The following is a 19,634-nucleotide window of genomic DNA, read 5'->3' on the forward strand; positions in this document are numbered from 1 at the left end:
TCTATGGGGACTCATTACCTGAATCTTATACCAAATGGAGTGCAGGGAAAGAGACTTGAACTAAGTGACAAACCTTAAAACATAAAAACCAAAGTGAATTTTACAGATAGCAGCAGAACATATTACCTTCCTTGAACTTTACCGGTAATATCTATTTAAATGAGTCCAAAGCTATTAAGAAATAAATGGAATAGTCAGGGTCTAATGGACTCGGCAGACTTCTCTTCCTGTACTTGATAACTATTTTGACCTCAATGATTGAGTTATCCAGCTACATCTCTCTGATTGCTCTGATTTGATATTGTAGAAATGTGAACAGAGTTTAATATTAGCATAGTCTCAGAATGCACCCTAAATTTGGATTGGTTTGTTCATTTGGTACCAAACTGCTTTAAGTTCATGTTTAGAGATGGAATAAAGAAGGACAGCTTTGGGAGTTAAAATTCTATAGTGATTCTACCTTTTTCAGTAAGACTATCACCATAGGTTTTTATTGTATTACCATAAATTGACTGACAGCTCAATCAATAATATTTATTGTGTTCCCACTCTGTGCAGAGTTCTGTGCTAGGTGCTTGGGAGAGGGCAATAGAATTAGTAGACAAGTTTCCTGGCCTCACAAAGCTAAAATATTTTACTGACAGTAGGAGGAAGGAAAAGGGATATAAGTTATTGCAGATGAAGAAACTGAGGCACAGAGAAGTTAAAAGGCTTTACCTAAGGCCATTCAGAGTGCAAGTGGCAGAGACAGGATTAGAACCCAGATCATCTGACTACCAGTTTTGTACACTTTTCACTAGCCCACCCACTTTTCCCTGGACCTCCTGGTGCTTCTGTTAAGCCTGGAGTTAAACCAGGGGTCTCAGGAACCCCAAGCCTACCACATTCCTGTTGATACCCTGAAGAGAGTCTGCCAGTTCCTGGAAAGAGAAAAATTACCACGAGACAAACTTCCTCTGTTCATCCTCCCAAGTGACACTGAGTACATTGTTGCAGATCAGGTGATCGCTCATCCAGCTGTATACTGAACAATCCATTTTTCAGCCAGTCTGTCTACCATCTGCTAATGCACTAGATGCCTTTATATCTGGTGTTTTTATTATAAGCACCAGCCCACTTCCAGAGAAGTTCCCTGGCATAATGAGCCTGGGAGTTAGAAGGACCTAGGTTTTAATTCCGGCCCCACCACTTGTCTGCTGTGTGATCCCAGAAAAATCACTTCACTTTTCTATGCCTGTTACCTCATCTGTAAAATGAGATTAAGACTGTGAGTCCCATGTGGCAAAGGGACTGCATTCAACCTGATTATCTTATATCTACCACAGCACATAGAACAATGCTTGACACCTAGTAAACACTTAACAAATACTATTATCATAATTACTATTATTATTATCTGGACTCCTGTCGCAAAGGCCCAGGGCCAGAAGTGATGTCTATGTTCTCTGGGATGAGGAGGGAACTCAGAAGAGACTCTTGACCAAGGTGAAAGGGGAGGTTTCAGGCAACCCCTGAAAAGCAGAATAGTCTAGTGGAAAGAGCACAGGCCTGGATATCAGAGGACCTGGGTTCTAATCCCAGCTTTGCCACTTGTTGGCTATGTCACTTAGGAAAGTCATTTCACTTCTCTGGGCCTCAGTTACCTCATCTGTAAAATGGGGATTAAGACCAGGCACTCCGTGTGGAACATTGACTGTGTCTAACCTGATTAGCTTGTATTTACCACAGTGCTTATTGCAGGGCCTGGCACAAAGTAAGTGCTTTACAAATATCATTTAAAAAAATAACCCAAAAACCCCCACAAAAACCCTGAGAAAAGTTATTTGTCCAGGCAGCACTGGGTTAACTTCTGAAAAATGTTCTGAATCAATCAATTACATTTACTGAGAGGTTACTATTTGAAGAGCACTGTGCTAAGAGTTTGAGAGAGTACAGTATAACCTGAATGATAACACCAATGCATGCTGTGTCCCTGGTCTCAACATATTCGATTTTCCATACGTCCTAGTGTTCCTTCTCAGTGAGCCCATCAAGGACCACACTAACTGGGGTTACGTATGGGAACAGATAAGCAGAGATGATAAGTTATGATTCCCTGACCATAGCTAAGAAAGGGCAGTGCCACCTACACAATGCTTAAGGCCGCCATGCCGTGGAGGAGCAGCAAGATGTAGCGGATGGAGCACAGGCCTGGGACTCAGAAAGTCATGGGTTCTCATCCCAACTCTGCCACTTGTTTGCAGTGAGACCTTGGGTAAGTCACTTCACTTCTCTGTGCCTTAGTTACCTCATTTGTAAAATGGGGATTGAGACTGTGAGCCCCACGTGGGACAGTGACTGTATCCAACCTGATTTACTTGTAACTACCCCAATGTTTAGTCCAGTGTCTGGCACACATTAAGAGCTTAGCAAATACCACAATTATTATTGTTATCTGCAAATAACGTTTTTCTCCATCTCCATCCCAGCCCCTTGCAGGGAGAGTATAAATTTCAATGATAGCAGAAACGTACACCATCTAAAAAGGATTTGAAACAGACCCCAGAAAACCAAGACTGTGAGCTTGTTGTAGGCAGGGAATATGTCTGTTTGTTGTTAAATTGTACCCTCCCAAGTGCTTAGTACAGTGCTTTGCACAAAATAAGCACTCAATGAATGCAATTGAAGGAATGAACTTGGGGAAAATTAAAAAGAATCAAAAGTTCCACATCTTTCTGAACCTACCACGCCATTAACCGAAAGCAGCTGGTCCCCTCTCTTCAGGCCGCCATGTCTTTCCGCCACTCCTCCCGGGATGATGCGAGAAATGTAAATTGGGGAGTTCTGCTCCTTTCCTCCCATCACGTTGAAGCCAAGGCCTTCATCCGTCTTCGGCAGTTCCACCACTCTAGGGTGGGAATGACCTTCGCTGGCTGCAAAAGCTGCCACCGTCGCCTGGAAGAAAAGACAGTGATTCGGCAATGGGTGCGAGAGTAGGCACTTCTAGTGCATGCGGCGGCACAGAAACATGTGAGTGAAAACACATCACTCTTTCAAACATTAGCCTTGGTTCACCTGCAAAAAAAGAAAACAAATACACTTGTTCTGTTTTGTTACTAAGGCACCTTATGCCTGTGAACTGAAATTCAGTTTAGGTAGGTAACCTTGCTTAATGCAAGACTTGATCATGATTGTAGCAAATTAATTCCCTTTCTAAATATGAATGATTAATTTACAGAAGAAATGCCAAAGTAATGGGTTTGAACACTCAGATTTTGGATGACATTATATGAAATTTGATGATAAAACTACATAAATCTGGTATTTTTATACTATTTCCTGCTTCTTTTTTTTACCTTTAGACTTCTTTGGTCCAGGAGTGTGCTGCATATAATGATAATAATAATAATTATAGTATTTGTTAAGCACTTACTATGTGCCAAGCACTGTTCTAAGGTTATCACATATGGGGTTCATAATCTTAATCCCCATTTTACAGATGAGGTAACTGAAGCACAGAGAAGTTAAGTGGCTTGGCCAAGGTCACACAGCAGACAAGTGGCGAAACCGGGATTAGAACCCGCATCCTCTGACTCCCAAGCCTGTGCTCTTTCCACTAAGCCAGGCTGCTTAATCAACTTGTATCTCCCTCAGGGATTAGTACTGTGTTTAGCACATAGTAATTCCTTAACAAATACCACGGTCATTATTATTTACCTTTCAGGATTTTAATCAAGTAACTTGGGTTGATAAAGAGAGCAAACCAAAATATAGGACTGTTAACTCATAATTATATTTGAGTAAATAAATTGTTTTATGCTTATTTACAAAGGTCTTTACAAATGTAAGAAACAATTCAGGAATATTCTCACCATGACATTTATTGAGTGCTTACCGTGTACAGAGCAGTGTACTAAGCTCTTGGGAGAGTATAATACGATAGAGTGGGCAGACACCTTCACTTCCCAAAATGAGCTTAATAGAGTCTACAGTTTAGAATATAATCTTTATAATTTTTCAGCATGAGCAATGAACATGGCAATATTATTTCCTCTTCAGAAAACTAATGCAAAGCTAAGCAAGGAAAGAGAAGGAAAGTTTGTTTCAAAAAATAAAATTATCCATGTACTCAGTCACCTCTAAGAAACAACCGATCCACTCCCTTGATCAAGTGACTATCGTGTAAACTATGGAGAAATATTAACTACGACTTTGTTATATTACTGGTATACAGTAATATGAACTTCAGTGTAGCATTATGCTCCCACCTATGGTTAATAATGCCAGAGAGTAAATGATGAAAATAATGACTCATTCTCAGCTACGTGCATTTGCTCGTGCAAACCCTGTCATCATGCACAGATTAAATGGCCCTCATGGATGCACTAAAAATGCAATACAGACAGCCCAGAAACAACCAGAAAATGTTGTACTATTGCAACATTGCTCTATTATCCTGCTGTTCTATATGAATAAGAAATGAGAATGGTAAAACATGACCCAGTGCTCTTAGAACACCACCCACTCTTAATTATATCCAGGAGAAAGCAATTTTTAGTTAAACTTCACTGGTTAAATCATGAACTAATGAGGAGGTTAACTTATGTCCGGTAGCATGAACCATCTAAAATCTACAGTGTTGACCCAAAGTTTGAACACAAAAATAGGGGAGAGTGAAATTATAATGAAAGTCAACTAAAAGCTTATGCCCAAAGAGAATGAAATGTAGAGAAGAAATTGGAGATGGAAGAGTTATGTTTTCACTGTCTTATTATTTTCAATTTATCCGACATAATCATTTCTGAAATATGAGAATACATACCTTTGAGAGAATATTTTGGACTTTCAAATATGCTTTGTTTTATGGATGCATTTGCTTTTTAACCGTTATTTTCCAGAATATCTGATGATTGCTTACATTCCTTTATACTCTCTAGCTCTCAGGTTCAAGTACAAACAAGGAACTTGGCTGAAGGCTGATAAAAAGCAACCAGTTCTCTTTTCTATTAGGTGACAAAGTTGCTCCTCTGGCTATGACGTTCTGTAACCATGACACATACTACATGGCTGGATACACCAGAAAATCATATCAATGCATGAAGCATGAGAAGTCTACATATCTAATCTTAATTTATGAGACTTTTGCAGAGGAATACAATTAGTGAATAGGCCCTCTTGTAATCTAGAGTAGTAGAAGAAAACCATGTAGTATTCCATACCATGAACCAGTAGAGTTGCTTGAGCCAAACTGACTTTCAGTGAATTCAATGATATCATTCTCTTTTCTTAAGCTACAGAAGCAGCAGAAATGTTGAATTTTCCATTATGATTTTTTTTACCTGGGAAGTAGTACTGGTTCTAGACTCTGGGCTGCCACTGATGTCTAAATTTTCTTACAGTGAACACACGAGAATACCTGAAACACACACGCGCACAATCAATTACTAAACCACTGGGGTAGAGTATATTTTTAAAGTTGCACAAATCTTACCTTGGCAGTGGCCCTTGCATGGAATTCAGGACAGCCATTAACCGCAATGGTTTCATGCATATATTGATAGACCTAAAAAGTTCATAAAAAATTATGAAAACATAATGCTTTTTTCACCTTCTCATCATCTAGAGAACAAATTTCTACATAAGCATAACAAAATGTTGAGGTTACTACCCAGATGCTTTAGGCTATCAGTAAAATTAATTTTAAGGGGAAAATAGAGACTTGAATTTCACCGTGCAAAGACAAGGCCATGCTTAGATGACTCAAATGTTGGCAAGTGAATGGACATTTTGTTCTAAGGCTCAGTGGGCAAACTTGTGGTATAGCCCAAGGACATAAGTATGCACACTGTTCCAATCTTGGCCAGTCCTGTAACTAGTCAAAGGTATTTACTGAGTGCTTACTATGTGCAGAGTACTGTACTAAGCACATGGGAGAGTTCAGTAAAGTAAATGAACTTGATCTCCACCCTCAAGGAATTATAGAATGTAGCCTGGGAGACAGAAATAAAAATATTTTACAGGTAGGAAAAACAACTGAGTATGAAGACATTATGTACATCAGTGTTGGAGTTGGAGGGATAAGGAAGGGGATGAGTACCTAAGTGAAGATAAAAAAGTAAAAGTGGTTCAAAAGGTAGGAAAATGCAGTGGGGAGGTGGGGAGGTGGGGAGGTGAGAAATTAGTCAAGGAATTATTCCTGAAGGAGTTGTGATTTTATAGTTAGGCTTTGAAGATGAGTAGTGATTTGCCAGATGTGGAGGAGAGAGTTCCAGGCAAGAGGTTGGCTGCAAAGAGTCAAGTTGAGAGAGATAAGAGTGAGGCACAGAGAATAGGTAAGCTTGAGAAGAGGGAAGTCTGTGGGCTGGGTTGTAGTGGAATCGGAGCGTGCAGAGGTAAGAGAGGGAGAGCTGATTGAGTGTCTTTTTCAAAAACAACATTCAGTCCGTATCTCACCGCTTCTTAGGAACCTCAAGGGGTTATTCATCCTCAAGCCTCAGACAGAAACTTCTACCATCAGCTTTAATGCACTCAATCAGCCCACCCACTCCAATCTTACCTTGCTGATTTCCCACTACAACCCAAACCGCACACTTTACTCCTCTAATGCCAACTTATTCATTGCACCTCGATCTCATCAAGCTCATCGCTGACCCTTTGCTCATGTCCTCTCTCTGGCCTGGAACTCCCTCCACTTCTATATACACTAGACCACCATTCTCCCCAACTTAAAAGCCCTGTTAAGGCCACATCTTATCCAAAGAGGCCTTCTGTTTTCCCCAGCTCCCTCTAACTTCTGTGTCTCCAATGCACTTGGATCTGTACCCTTTAAGTACTTGATATTCATCCCACTCTCAGACCCACAGCATTTACATACGTATCCATAATTTATTTTAATGTCTCCCTGGCCCTCTAGACTGTAAACTCCTTGTGGGCAGGGATTGAGTCTACCAACTCTGATTTATTGTATTCTCCCAAGTGCCTAGTACAGTTTCCTGCACACAGTAAGTGCTCAATAAATACCATGGACTGACCAGTTGCCTTAAAGCTGAGTTTCTGCTTGAGGCTGGGAGGTAAGGAAACTTCAGAGGTCTTTGAAGACTGGGGAGATGTGTCCAGAATGATTCTCAGAGTCAGTTACAGCACCAATGCCAGTTCCAACTGATTCTTTCCCCAGTACTGTGCCCCTTCAAGCCCATTCTGGTTGGCTTCCTTGTCCCTAGACATCCATCCAGCTTCTCAGTTCAGTAAGGGACCGTCTCTATGTGTTGCCAACTTGGACTTCCCAAGCGCTTAGTACAGTGCTCTGCACACAGTAAGCTCAATAAATATGATTGATTGATTGATTGATCTATTTATTTTATTTTGTTAATATGTTTTGTTTGGTTGTCTGTCTCCCCCTTCTAGACTGTGAGCCGGCTGTTGGGTAGGGACCGTCTCTATGTATTGCCAACTTGGACTTCTCAAGCGCTTAGTACAGTGCTCTGCACACAGTAAGTGCTCATTAAATACAATTGATTGATTGATTGATTGTTTCTCATGGTTTTATGATCTATGGTCCACCACTGTGCATCTCTCAAAGCAATGGAAGGATCCTCCAGACAGTTAACTCATTGTGAGTGGGGAAAATGTCTACCAACTCTGTTGTACTGTACTCTTTTGAGTACTTAGTACGGTTCTCTGCATACAGTAAGTGCTCAATAAATATGATTGATTGATTGATCCTTCTTCTGCAAAGAATTCCTAATTCTACAACAGTTCAACCATTTAATCCTGAAAATCTTTCCTTTTCCCCATTTTATTTGAAAATATAGGCAGGGTGAAGGCACATTGTGGTTTTGATAAAGCACAGTGGATAGAGCACAGGCCTTGGAGTCAGAAGGTCATGGGTTCATATCCCAGCTCCACCACATGTCTGCTGTGTGACCTTGGGCAAGTCACTTCACTTCTCTGTCGCTCAGTTCCCTCATCTGTAAAATGAGGATTGAGACTGTGAGCCCCATGTGGGACAGGGATTGTGTTCACTCTGATTTGCTTGTATTTACCCCAGCGCTTAGTACAGTGTCACATAGTAAGCGCTTAACAAATACCACAATTATTATTTGATAACTCTCCTGTAAGTCAATCTGTTCTTATTCCTTTCCCCATTGTCCTTCTAATTTGTCACCCTCTAATCTATACTCAACTAAGTATAACTAACTCAGCTAGCTCAAATTCAACTAACCTATACCCTCTAACCTGTACCTCAAGCTAAATGTATCCAAAATACAACTCCTTATCTTTCCACCCAAACAATGTCCTCCCAATGTATTTCCCTTCACTGTAGACAGTGCCACAATCTTCCATATCTCAAAAGCTTGTAATATTCATGTAGTGCTCTACTTATCTCTCTCGTTCTACCAATGTATTAATTTGGTCACCAAATCCAGTTCACAGACTGCTAAAATCTGCCCTTTCCTCTCCATCCAAACTGCTGCTATGCTGATCCAACCATTTATCCTATCCTGCTTTTACTATTGTATCTGCCTCCTAACTGACCTCCCTGCCTCCTGTCTTTCCCCACTCCAATCCATACTCCACTCTGCTGCTGGGATCATTTTTCTACAAAACCAATCAGTCCATATTTCCCCACTCCTTAAGAACCTCTAATGGTTATCCAGCCACCTCTGCATCAAACAGAAATTTATTACACTTTGCTTTAAAGCACTCAATCAGTTTGCCCCCTCCTACCTTACCTCACTGATCTCCTACAGACTAGAGAAGAAGACATTAATATAATAACTAAATCATGGATCTTATATCAATCCCCATTTTACAGGTGAGATAATTGAGGTGCAGAGAAGTGAAGTGATTTGACAAGCTCACCCAGCAGACAAGTGGAGGAGCCTTGACCTTCCTACTCCCAGATCCATGCTCTATCCACTATGCCAGGCTACAGGTGACTTGGGATGTTGGAAGCTAAGGGAAGGCTTATTGGAGGAGAAATGATTTTAGGAGGGCTTTGAAAGTGGTGAGAACTGTATCCTACAGGATTGTGGTAGAGAGGGAGGGATGGAACAGCTTAGTGAAGGAACAGGGGAGGAAAAGATGAGAGAAAGATTAAGATAGAAGATTGGCTTGGGAGAAATGAAGAGTGAGTTGGAGAAGGCAAATCTAGATCCAGGGAGATAGTGACATTGACTAGAATTTGTATTCATGTATATTATATAATTCCATATACAGAAGACCAAAATTACTGTGCCAGTAATAATAGAAAGGATTAAAAACACTAGATTGCGTTAGCTCTTCACGTATTTCAGCCTTAATGGATGATTGTGTTTGGATAATTTTTAATTTTTATATCCATAGGAAAGGTTCGTAAAGATGAAAACCGGTGAGGTTCCCAGGAAAATATTAGCATACAACGTGAAGGAAAAGTGAAGATATTTTTTAGGATAAAAAATTCTAAAGTTATTTCCTGCTTTAAATGTAATAACAGGGCTTTGAAATGCAAATAACATTATTCATGCAGGAAAGTGTTTGAATAATAACAAGGAAAAGATCAGTCCCTAATAAGTAGGTAGAGGAAGTGAACTACCTTCAAGGGGTAATCTTGTGGAAACAAAAGAGACTGCTGGCAATGTAGAATATTTGATGAGGATGAAGTAGCCATGAACTGTCAAAAAGATTTAAATGAGGATTTGTTTTTGCTCTTATATTTCTAAACTGGAGGAATAAATGAACCTTTCAACAAAATTTTGAAAAATTGAAATGACACTAAACTGGGTACCTCAAGAGCAAACCAGAAAATGCCAACTTAATTTTCTGTTTTCCTTTTTCTTTTACATAACCCAGGAACATTGAAGCAATGATAGTAAGGAGATGAACCAGGCAAAAAATTGATCAAAGAGCACATGAATAGCAAGCAAGAATCGAAGGGAAGTTAGTTACACATCCATTATAAAGCCCTCTGCATTTTCAGCAGTAGCCATAGTGGATAAAGAAAGAACAAAGACCTAAAATATTCCTGCAGAGGTTTATAAACACAGAACTGAATGGATAATATCCAAAATCAAGGTTAGGACAATCATATCCTTTTAGGATTACAACCATCTGTGTGCTTGGACAACATGTGCAATATTCTACTCCACTGAATTCACCATAATAGAATCGAAAAACAGCAGGTTTGTTGAAAACAGATTGTGAAGCATAAGAGGTACCTAAAATGAATGTGACTCAGAATTTAATTGTATTCAAGGGAGTTCAATCCAACATCAGTAACTCCCCTTGAAGGAAGCTGTGTGTGTAAATACTAAGTGCTGTGATGGGTGTATTGTAATATGGTTAGAGTCACTAGAGAAGAAGAGAAAGGTATATGTCAAAAGTAAAAACTAAACATTTAGCACAGTATATGCTTGTTCAAGATTCTATCCAATAAAATAATCTGTGGTGATGGTCAATTAAGAATTTATATTTTGGTAGGGTTTTTTTGGTTTGTTTTTGTAGACGCTAAATTTGTGGTTGTTCTTTCAGTTTGGAGGTGACAACAGGTGGCAAGAATTTAATGAGTGTGGGCAAATGAGACTGATAAAACCTGTGCACCACCAATAATCCATTATACATCTGCACGTGGTATTTATTAAGCGCTTACTGTGCTCAGAGCATATATATATATTATCCCTTGTTGCAGTGTTGTATTTACTGCCCACAGGTTCTGGATCCACTTTAATTTCCCCCACTGGGTTGTAAAGGATTATGTCTCTCGTACTCTCTCAAACAAGATTATGCATATTAACTCTCTTAAACACTTCCTACAAATCTATCTTTCCAAATCCAACCTCTATTCTTTGCAGTTCCAAAATTTCCTCCTATCTTTGGGACATCTACTTGGATGTCCGGCTGACACCTCAAACAACGTGTCCGAGACCGAACTCTTTACCTCTCCACCCAATCTTCTCCTCCCCTAAACTTCCCCATCACTGCAGACAATGCCACTATCCTGCCAGTCTCACAAGCCTGCATCCTTGACTCATCTCATCTCTCTCATTCGACCCAGATATTCTGTCCGTCACCAATACCATCTGTTCTACCTTCACTCCAACCCTAGGACACTTTCTTTCCACACTGGCACAAGCACTTATCATATCTCTGCCTCCAGTCTCTCCCTTATCCAGCCCATACTACACTTTGCTGCCTACATCATTTTTCTAAAACAAACATCCTGAGCACTCTTCAAAAACCTCCAATGGTTGCCCATATGGCTCCACACCACTGGCACTCAATCAACACCCTCCTAACCTATACTCCCTCCTATTGCCACTGCAATCCAGCCCACACATTTTGCTCTTCTAACACCAACCTAATTACTGTGTCTCAGCCTCATCCCTTTCTCCATTAACCTCTAATGAAAACATATCTCCTCCAGGAAGTCCTCACTGATTAACCTATCATTTTACCACCATATCCTCACTCCCTTTTACATGTTCTATGCATTGGGTTTGTACCTCTTAAGCACTTTGATTCCCACTCCCCCTGACCAAGCACTTATGTACATGTGGCTAAGTGGATAGGGTATGGGCCCGGCAGTCAGAAAGTAGTGGGTTCTAATCCCAGCTCTGCGACCTGTCTGCTGTGAGACCGTGGGCAAGTCACTTAACTTCTCTAGGCCTCAGTTCCCTCATCTGTAAAATGGAAATTAAGAGTGTGAACCCCATTTGGGACAGGGACTGTGTACAACTTGATTAACAATAACAAATAATAATTATAACAATAATAATAATTATAATACTTGTCAACTGCTTACTGTGTGCTGAACACTGTTCTAAGCACTGGGGTAGATACAGGTTAATCAGGTTGGACACAGTCCCTGTCCCACATGGGGCTCACACTCTTAATCCTCATTTTACAAATGAAATACCTGAGGCCCAGATAAATTAAGCAACTTGCCTAAGGTCACACAGAAGATGTGTGGCAGAGTCAGGATTAGAACCCAGGTCCTAATCTACCCCAGAAGTTAGAACAGTGTTTGGTGCATAGTAAGTGCTTAACAAGTACCAAAATTACTATTATCATTGTCATTATTATTATTTTGTCTATACATTCTATTGCTTCCCCTATCTGAAATGTATTTTAATATCTGTTTCCCCTACTAGATTGTAAGCTCCTTAAGGGTAGGGATTGCATTTACAAACCCTTTTGTACTCTCCCATATGCTTAGTACAGCATATATTAAGTATTAAATAGATACCAGTAATCGATTGATAGATTCATATTGTCCCTCAAGACCTGGAACTCCCTTTCCCCCAAACTCCAATAGACCTATTTCCAAAGTGGTTCTATTTCCACTAGGACAACAATAGAGTTTAGGGATTACATCTGTTTAAGGAACTCACAGCCTAAAGTGCCTGATGGTTGATGTGACCAGTGTCCAGGGACCAGGATGCCACAGACCATCTTCCCTCGAGGGCAGTCTGGTATCCCTGGAGTTCCTTGGTTAATATAATTTAGTTCATTCACTTTGCCCAAATTTCCTTCACACCACTACAACTCTAACCTGTGTTCCCAATTTCCCTCCACCATTTTCTCTGATCTCACACCCCTTTTTTTTAAAGTGATATTTGTCAGGCACTTACTATGTGCCAGACACTGTACTAAGCACTGGGATAGATACAAGCTAATCAAGTTGGACCATGTCCCATATGAGACTCACAGTCTTAATTCCCATGAAGGCAGGAAATGTGTTGTTTATTGCTGTTTTGTACTCTTCCAAGCACTTAGTACATTGTTTTGCACACAGCAAGCACTCAGTAAATGAGATTGAATTAATTTACAGATGAGGTAACTGAGGCACAGAGAAGTTAATTGACTTGCCCAAGGTTACATAGTGGACAAGCGGTAAAGCTAGGTTTAGAACCCAGGTCCTCTGATTCCCAGGTCTGTGCACTTTCCACTAGGCCACGTTGCTTCTCTCATCTCTCTTTACATTCAAATACCATAAAACCAGAGTATCACTTCCTTTCCTGGGACTCACAGAATAGTGAGTGCTTGTATTTTGACCAATTAGGATCAGAAAACCCAGGATGTGACTGTTTGTGATTACTTTCCCAGGCAAAGTCTTTGGTTTGAATAAATTGAACACAAAGGATGAATAAAATGTTGGATTCTATGATGAGTAAGCAGAATTGATGAGATAAGCGTGTGCACTATAATATTATTGATTAGGTTGGAAGGAATTTTAGTCCTAGCTTGAACTATTTAAATAATAATGATTTCTCACACTAATTAAGGAAAAAAAGTATCAAAAGATGATTGAACGAGCTGACTTGAAGGTTATCCCTTCAGTTATCCCATTTCTTTGATTTTTATAATAAAGAATGTGTTATATTCATTCAATGACTGAACACACAGAAGTTCAAATAAATGTCCCTTCTATTGTTTTACAAAACTTTAACTAGAAATGCAGAAAATATATTATACATTTCAAAGTCTAAGATCAACAAGCTACATCTAGCGTAGTTATTTCTAGAGACTGCTTTAATTGAATGCTGGGTAAAACTGACAATTATATCTGATAAAAATGAATAAACAGCAAGTTGAAAATATTAATGGTTGAGAGAAATTAGTTGAACCAATACAAATCAATAGAATGTACTAGATAAGAATTTGCTTAATAATGAAGGAAATGCTATAATTAAAACTTCCTTCTAAGACTTTTTTAAGGCTCCTGAGGCTTCCAACAGCAATTACTTTGAGGAAGAGAGCAATATAAAAGGTTAAAAACTGCATTCTGATTCACATCTTCTTTCAGGATGATAAAATTGACCTAGTTTTTTTATTTCAGGGGGAAATAATTTTCTCCAACACTTTCACATTAATAATGTTAGATTTTCATGTATTTTTCCCTGTGACTATAATTAGAAGTGGCATCTTCTCTTCTGAAAATTCAATGATATTTAGTACATTTTCAGTTTGGCCTTTTTAATGAGCTTCCTATTCCGCTGCTTGCAACTAAATGACATTCACTGCTCCTGGGGGTTAGATCATTTTCGTGACAGTAGTAATAATGATGCAGATGTTTGTCTTCTCTGGTATCTCCTAGCAATATTCCCAGTGCAAAAGCCTATTTCTTGGAAAATAAATCATCTATTTTTCCAGTGACTATTGTTATTTAATTACAGAAGTGTATCAGTTAACACTGGTCTCTTGAAGGCATAAAATACTTTTTCATTCAAGAATGAAAACCTTTGAAATCCACCAATAAAAAGAAAATCTATATACATTTAGAAAAATGAAGCAAATCCAACTGATTTGTCAGCAAAAGTTGAACCAGCCATATTTTTTATCATGTTCTCTAGCTTTAGGTTGTGAATCTCAATTGTAAACATGGTGCCAAATTGTATTTGCATAGTTGTTTTCCATCTGCAGGTGAACAAACATGCATTTCTCTAGACCACAAGCTCATTGTGGGCAGGGAACATGTTTACCAACTCTGTCATATTGTGCTCTCCCAAGTGGATAGTATAGTGCTCTACACACAGTAAGCTCTTAATAAATGAGATTGATTGATTTCTCCTTTATGAATTCCTCATGTTTTTTTTTCTTACCACCTTTCCAATTTACCATTATAGTTTGAACGTTACAACTAGATTTAAAGAAGCTGGGCAACCCTCAAGCCTGGAATCATCTGAAAATTTAATGAGCAAATATTCTGCCACAATATCTCTGTCACTGATGAAAATTCTGAAACTTAATGGGTTTAGTATTTCTCCCTGAGAAACATTCCTTGTTATCATTTAAAAAAAAAAAATCAACTTTCCTAGGTGTTTGCCTGTGCCCCATCTATTCAGTCCCAGATTTTCCCCTCTTAGGTCCTAAGAATTTTCTTTTAAAATCCTAAAAGCTCCAGCTTATAATTGTGGACCATTATATTGTCACTACCAAACTGCTCCAACCTGTTAATTATGGCAATAATAATTATGGTACTTGTTAAGGGTTTAGTATGTGCCAAGCACTGTACTAAGAGCTGGGGTAGATAAAAATTAATCAGGTTGGACACAGTCCCTGCCTGTCCCATATGGGGCTCACAGTCTTAATCCCCACTTTACAAATGAGGTAACTGAGGCACAGAGAAGTGAGTGACTTGCCCTAGGTCACTCAGCAGATATGTGGTGGAGGCAGGATTAGAACCCAGGTCCTTCTGACTCCTAGGTCTGTGTTCTAGCCACTAAGCAACACTGCTTCCCATATTCCTGTGTCCTTTGGCTAACTCCACCACAAAATTCACTGAGGATTCTAGCAATTATGAAGTAGTGTGGCCTAGTAGAAGAGCACAGGAGACCCAAGCTTGAATTCCAGTAGAAGAGCACAGGAGACCCAAGTTTGAATTCCAGTTTTGCCATTGGCTTAGTGTCTGCTGGCTGGTCTTGTCTGCTGTGTGACCTTGGGCAAGTCACTTAACTTCTCTGAGCCTGTTACCTCATCTGTAAAATGGGGATTAAGACTGTGACGTGGGACAACCTGATCACCTTGTATCCCCCCCCCCTCCCCCCCCGGTGCTTAGTACAGTGCTTTGCACATAGTAAGCGCTTAACAAATGCCATCATTATTGTTATTATTACTGTGTGGCCTGGAGTAAGTCACTTCACTTCTCTTCTTATTTATAAAATGGGGATGATCGATTGTGAGCCTCTTGTGGGACAGAGATTGTGTCTGGTCTCATAATCGTAGCACATAGCAAGTGTTTTCTAAATGCAATGGCTACTTTTATTAATTATAATTAAGAACACAGTAGTGATGATTGCTAATTAGTGAGGAATACTTGCTTCCAGCTTTGGTCAGAAATTTCTTGGGGAGGAATATGACAGAAATCAGAGGACTGATATTTTCACTACTTTATCTGGGCTACCAAGCCATGGACTCCACTGAGCTGGCTCTCTGAAGACAAGGCACTTGTGAAATTTGATCTTGAACTGCTCCTAGCTGGAATCTTCCCCAAAGGTAAAATGAGATGGGAAAATAAATTGAACTTGATCTTCTGAAGTCTAAAAGATTAAAAGGCTCAGGATATGTAAACAAGGTTTCCCTACCATGTAAATGATGAAAATTAATCATTTGTTTGACTGTTCCATATGGGTATCAATTTTATCATAAATTAAAAGTGAAGGGCTTTAAATAATTAAAAACATGTATCTGGTTCAAGTCTTGTGAGCAAACCACAGATCCAATTTTAAAAACAATGATGTGCCCAGCTCACCTTTTAATAGTTTTGTTTCTTTCACTGGAGGATTTCAAAAGCCTGATATTCATGAATGAAAGATGACTACCTCTGGAAAGCCACTGTTAACAGATTTGCTTCTGAAATTATGTGCATATTTTTCTGTTTTATTCTCTCTTGTACCTTTCAGGTTCTGAGCCTTTAGCATTTAGTGCTTCACTTCTACTAATGCTGGAAAATGTGTTGTTTCCTGGACTTTTTTGTCATAATATAAGATTTTTATGATTAAGTATTGTGTCATGCTATTTCTAGCCCAGGGAATAGTGAGTGCTGCAAACTGAGTGCTCAATTCATACCACTGAATAGAATGATTGAATAGATATCAATCACTCAAAGAATTAATCATATTTATACAGTGTTACTCTGTGCAGAGCACTGTACTGTACTTGGAACAGTACAATATAATAAGTACAGTGACCTTACAAGAGCACTTTATCATCTGTATCATTCCATCCAGAAAATGTTTCACCCCCTCATTATTCAAGTTATTTTCTAAATAATAGCCTCAATTTCCCATTTGCTCTGCCTGTGAAGACATAAACTTTGCTTGTGTCCTGATTAATGTTCCAGTGGGATCTGGGTTATTGGATTTTGTTAGGCCTCTATGTAATTTACTTGCATAAATTGCCCTGTATAAATTTCCTAATTTAAAACACAGTAATCACAATTCTGGTATCGAGGCTATTATTAATGGTACTGTAAAACTTTCCTTTTAATTAACCTCAGGCCATTCTGTGGTTACATTTCAGTCCTAAACTATGTTTTATTTATATACATTTATATATTTTTTAAGGATTAGGAAGGAATGCTTGTCCGGGGGCCCTGGGCTGCAGTCCTTGGCTTGTCCCTTAAAAAAAAAATCACAGCACAAGAAAATAAAATGTTCAAAGTTAAGGGTTGTTTCATCCTCCAGTCATTTTCTCATTTACTACATATTACTTGTGTTCTATTTCTCACCTAAAAGCTATATTTGTGAAGAAAAACCTAAAGAATCTTTGTGGGAGGAAATGAAACTAAAATAAATCCATAAATAGTATTTATGGAGCATCTGCTATGTGCAAAGCACTATACTAACCTCTTGGGAGAGTACAATATGAATAGATCTTAATTCCTGCCCTCAAGGATCTTATAAGTGTAAGATGCTGAAAAGGAATGGATGTCACGAAACTGAGAGAATACTATTCATTTACATTTAGTGGTGTGATTCCACTGTGCATCTGTACTGGGGATAAAAATCCAATGTAATCTAATCTGGTAGCTTTTGCAGTTGAACTGTTTATATATTTAATGTTGAATTTAATTTAACATGTTTAATGTTGAATTTAATGTTGAATTTAAAGATTTATTTATTTATACTATTTATATATACTAATGTCTGTCTCGCTCTCTAGACAGTCAGATTGTTGTGGGCAGGGAATGTGTCTACCAACTCTACCAACTCTGTTATATTATACTCTCCCAGACTCTAAGCAAAATGCTGTGCACACAGTAAGAGCTCAATAAATACCACTGATTGATGGATTGATTGAATGAATGCCAAAGGAAGCTTCAGTTTTGGAGAGTGACTTTGGCCATTATTTTGAAGTCTTTTCCCTATAAGGCTTTGAGACTGTATCTCATAAAAAGATCTGATCATCTTGTATCTACCCCACTACTTAATTGGTAGTTGGCATATAATCAGTGCTTAACAAATACTATTATTTCAATTATTATTATTATTATTGTCATTAGACTGAATGCCTCCCCACTGTAAATTGTTGTATACGTTGTATTGTCTCTGCTGCTGTCACTTAATAATAACAATAATCATAATAATAACAGGGCTTGGCACATAGTAAGTGCTTAACAAATACCAGCATTTTTATTATTATTATTCATTCATTCATTCATTCATTCATTCATTCAATCGTATTTATTGAGCACTTACTGTGTGCAGAGCACTGTACTAAGCGCTTGGAAAGTACAATTCGACAACATCAAAATTCACATTCAAAGACAAAGGTATTTTTGGTATGAAAATTGGAAAATGAGGTAGTCCCCTCTTGTCTTCTGTCTATCTGCATGATGTTTGGGGCAGGTAAGGATCTGCTCTATGTTTCCTAGCACCCTAAGTGAAAGACTTCTCATCACTACAGGAGGCGGCTAGAACTCTGGATAAGGAAAGGAGTGCAACAGACCCAAGGCTAAAAAAAAATCCTTGTGCACTTATTAATATTATCTTAGTTACCCTTGGGGAAAAAGAGACTTTCCACTCCTTCAAACCAAAGGCCCTCTAACCCTCTAAAGGTTGTTGAAGAAAAACACATTTTTGGTTTGATATAATAATATCAATAATTAATAATAATGATATTAATATTATTAATATTACTTGTTAAGTGCTATGGGCTAAACACTGGGATAGGTACAAGTTAATCAGGTTGGACGGGTAAATCCCTGTTCCACATAGGGCTTACACTCTTAATTTCCATTTTACAGATGAGTTAAATGAGGCCCAGAGAAGTTAAGTGACTAGCCCAAGATCACATAGCAGACATGTGTGGAATCAGGATTAGAACCCAGGTCCTTCTGACTCCTAGGCTTGTGCTCTATCCAGTGTATTTATGCACTATTGCTTCAAAAACTGTGTTCCCCAGCTCCCATGTTGCTGGCAGAAATGTCACTGTGGTTTAGGAATCCTCTACCAACAGCAATTGGTTGCTTCTGTGATACCACAAATTTGGACAGAAGGAAGAAAAGGGGACCTAGGTTTTATGTGTTTTTTTTCCTAATTTTCAAATTATTTATCTGGAATTTCCTCTTCAAAATCTCCTTTCTGTGGCAGAATCCCTAGGAAGAGGCTTAAATATAGAGAAAATCCCATCAGAGCTGCAACTCACCCTACTTAATAATAATAACTGTGGTATTTGTTAAGCTCTTACAAGGTGCCAGGCACTGTTCTAAGCACTGGGGTTGATCCAACCAAATCGGGTGGGGCATGGTCTCTGTCCCACCTGGGGTTCACAGTCTTTATCCCCATTTTACAGATGAGATAACTGAGGCCCAGAGATGTGAAGTGACTGCCCAAGGTCACACAGCAGACAAGTGGAGGAGCCAGAATTAAAACCCAGGTCCTTCTGACTCCCAGGCCTGTGCTGTATTCACTAGGCTAGGCTTCTTCCCACAAGAAATTTGTGCCTCCCCAGGGACACCAGGATGCAGTTTTGTGCTCTGCAAAACTTCCGCCTCCTCCTCCTTATCATGAGCTAGACTTTGATCCTGGAAGACTCACTGCGCCCTAGGATTCCAATTTTTGTTACATTTGGGGATAGGCGTCACTTGGGAAATTGCATCCATAGCCATATGTGGCATAACTGGATAGTAAGAAGCATCTTTTATTGATAATAATAATAATGATAATAATGGCATT

At 39.0% G+C, this 19,634-nt stretch overlaps 1 protein-coding gene across 2 annotated transcripts in view; it reads right to left on the reverse strand.

The window, feature by feature from the left end:
- The window catches only part of LIN7A (lin-7 homolog A, crumbs cell polarity complex component), a 72,395-nt gene that overhangs the window by 30,614 nt on the left and 22,147 nt on the right, over positions 1-19,634 (reverse strand). For both annotated transcript variants that reach the window (XM_038756496.1, XM_038756494.1), the window contains exons 3-4: positions 5,471-5,542; positions 2,725-2,934 (exon numbers count right to left, since the gene is read on the reverse strand). In XM_038756496.1, coding sequence (XP_038612424.1) covers positions 2,725-2,934; positions 5,471-5,542 — 282 coding nt within the window. The remainder of the gene's footprint in view (positions 1-2,724; positions 2,935-5,470; positions 5,543-19,634) is intronic.

Source organism: Tachyglossus aculeatus, chromosome 14, assembly GCF_015852505.1.
Source record: "Tachyglossus aculeatus isolate mTacAcu1 chromosome 14, mTacAcu1.pri, whole genome shotgun sequence".
NCBI classification, from domain to species: Eukaryota; Metazoa; Chordata; class Mammalia; order Monotremata; family Tachyglossidae; genus Tachyglossus; species Tachyglossus aculeatus.